General features: G+C 28.4%; 1 protein-coding gene across 1 annotated transcript; it reads left to right on the plus strand.

Annotated features, from left to right (window-relative positions):
* The first annotated feature begins 765 nt into the window (after positions 1 to 765).
* On the plus strand, positions 766 to 1,593 carry LOC126679042 (late embryogenesis abundant protein D-11-like). Its single transcript, XM_056105623.1, has one exon. The coding sequence runs from the start codon at positions 991 to 993 to the stop codon at positions 1,408 to 1,410; it is 420 nt and encodes a 139-aa protein (XP_055961598.1). The 5' UTR covers positions 766 to 990; the 3' UTR covers positions 1,411 to 1,593.
* The last annotated feature ends 1,054 nt before the right edge of the window (positions 1,594 to 2,647 follow it).

The following is a 2,647-nucleotide window of genomic DNA, read 5'->3' on the forward strand; positions in this document are numbered from 1 at the left end:
TTGGCTTACTCATCATTGTTGAGTAGTCTTTCTTCCTTGTATATATTCACAATTCTCTCAACAATTTTAGCTTATGACAAAAAAAAAAAGAATTAATTCGTTAACTATTTTGTAATTTTAAAAAAGTACGGTACCCTCCCGAATCTGTTATCCAAAAAAAGATATAGAGCTATACATTTTTCTGTAATTCTGACATACAACATAGGCAAAACGCAATATTTTAAAACGTTTTGCATTAAGTGATGATTTAAAATATGGTATTTATTATAATTTTGGATTAACTGAGTGATTTAAAAAATTAATATCCATACAAATGACAATTTTATATTATAGTTGTATGGTAAACTATTTTATAATTTTTATAGTTTGATAATTGTTTTATAAAATAAATTATACTTGATAAGTATTTTATAATTTTTTGTAATTCAATAATTATTATATTAGAAAAAGATAAAATTCGATGATCTTTAAAATTTTCAATTCAAATATATTTAGAAGAAAACATTTAAAAGATAAAAATTCTAAGAGTGTCATTTACGCTAAATAAATTTTCAATTTTGAAACTTTTTTTTTTTGTCGAAAGAAACTTCTATTGACTATATTTACGTCTTTAATATTTTATTTTAATTTAATTTTACAATTTTACAATTTAAAGTTAATATTTTATTTTAACTTTATTTTTTGAATGATTATATATTTATAACGTTTTAATACTATACTGTAGTTTCTCATAGAAAAAAAAAACCAACCATTTTATCCTAAAGAGAGAATAAACCAATTTCAACCGCTTATAAACTGATTATTTTGCTGGAAGCTCCACACGTAGCCATGGGAGCAAGGTGTCATTGTACATGTAAATTGTATACATGTCCATCATTATTCATGCCTTCCCACCTATATATATGTTCATCCAAACTCCCTCTGAATATTTATGTTTCTTAAAGAATTGGAAAATTTTGTTTTACTAATTTAGTTCAGTTTTCTCTAAGGATGGCACACTTTCAGCACCAATACGGCGACGTTGGCTACGACAAATATGGCAACCCAGTTTCGCAGAGAGACGAATATGGGAACCCTATCAACGAGTCTGGCAGTACTGACTACCTTGGAATTGGAGCTGATAACCAAGACCATGGAATTACCGGAAAGCCGCGTCGTTCCGGTAGCCCGTCCAGCTCTAGCTCATCTGAAGATGACGGACATGGTGGGAGAAGAAAGAAAGGGCTGAAGGAGAAGATCGAGGAGAAAATTCCAGGGCAGAAAGAAGAACATCATAGAACTCAATCCACTTCAACAACTACACCCGGTGGTTCCTTATCGGCGGAGGATCATCACCATGGAATACTTCATAAGATTAAGGAGAAGCTTCCCGGTGGGCATCACCATGATCCCGAGCACCACCGCCCGTAACACCAACGTCAGAGACCGTATCTGTTGGTGTATTGTACAGTTAGCTAGCCGGTGCTCTTGTATTGTATGCATGTGTGTTTCCGTTTCATACGGTTTTGTGTAAGTGGGTTTTCTTTTCTTCTTTAATTTCATAAAGGAATAATAACATAGTCATTCTAAGATAACCGGAGGCATGCTGGTATTGTTTTGGTGCTAGTTTTCAGAATCTTTAACCTTTGCATACATCTTTCAATTTTTAAATAAAGACAGCATAAAGAAAATAATTTTAAAATTTTAATTTATTAAAAATATAGGCATTTATAAAACTAAGTGGTCCATCATTATAGGACGGCTCAAAAAAATACTAATTGATTGTGAGTCGATCATTATGCAAAATTCAATTTAAAAGTTGTTTTGGATTTTATTAGTTCCTTTGCAAAAAATTAAGAATTGTTTTTGGTTTTAGAAGCCGACTATGACTTCCACGTATTGCATTAAGGAGACCAAAAATGTGGACCATACTATTTTAGTTGTCTTCAGAAATTGTAATTTAACAAAAATATGGACTTCTATTGCATTTTCTTTAGAGGAAATTGCATAAAAATTCTTTTTTAATTTTTTACAATAAATATCTCAATTTTAAAAATTTATTTATTTATATTATTTTTTTATTATTTTAGTTGTATTTCCAACTAAATTTAATTTATTTATATTTTTACTTTCCTTTTTATATACACATGGGGACCTCATTTTTTTTCTCTCACTTTCTATTCTCTTTCCTCTTCCTCTTTCTTTTTCATCTTCGTCTTTTTTTTCTTCTTTTCTACTGCAATTTTTTTTTTATTTTTTTCTATTAAATTTCTTAGCAAATTCTATTTAATTTTTTTATAATTTATTTAATATATTAAATTTATAACACAAACAATCAGAGATGTGAAACAAATAAGAAATTAAAAATGAAAAAATCAATCGTGTTCGTCTCAGAAAATTTGAATAAACAGAATATTACGCCATTGTCATATCCTCTTATTCCGGATCTTCTTCTTCCTCTTTCTATTCTTTTATGTATTGAAATTTGTTCATACGTTTCAAATTATTGTAAACCGTTTGAAACTGTTTTTAAGAAATCGTTTTAAATTGTTTGTTTGAAATCTTTATAAACTGTTGAAAACTTTATAAACTGTTTTAAACTGTTTGTATAACTAATTTAATTTTTTATGAAATGTTTGAAACTGTTTTTAAAATTCGTTAAAAACTG

The sequence above is a fragment of the Mercurialis annua genome, linkage group LG4, assembly GCF_937616625.2.
Source record: "Mercurialis annua linkage group LG4, ddMerAnnu1.2, whole genome shotgun sequence".
In the NCBI taxonomy this organism is placed as follows: Eukaryota; Viridiplantae; Streptophyta; class Magnoliopsida; order Malpighiales; family Euphorbiaceae; genus Mercurialis; species Mercurialis annua.

Bases quoted from the DNA above. Each gene is read 5' to 3' on its own strand.
- LOC126679042 (XM_056105623.1), top strand. From the start codon at position 991: ATGGCACACTTTCAGCACCAATACGGCGACGTTGGCTACGACAAATAT.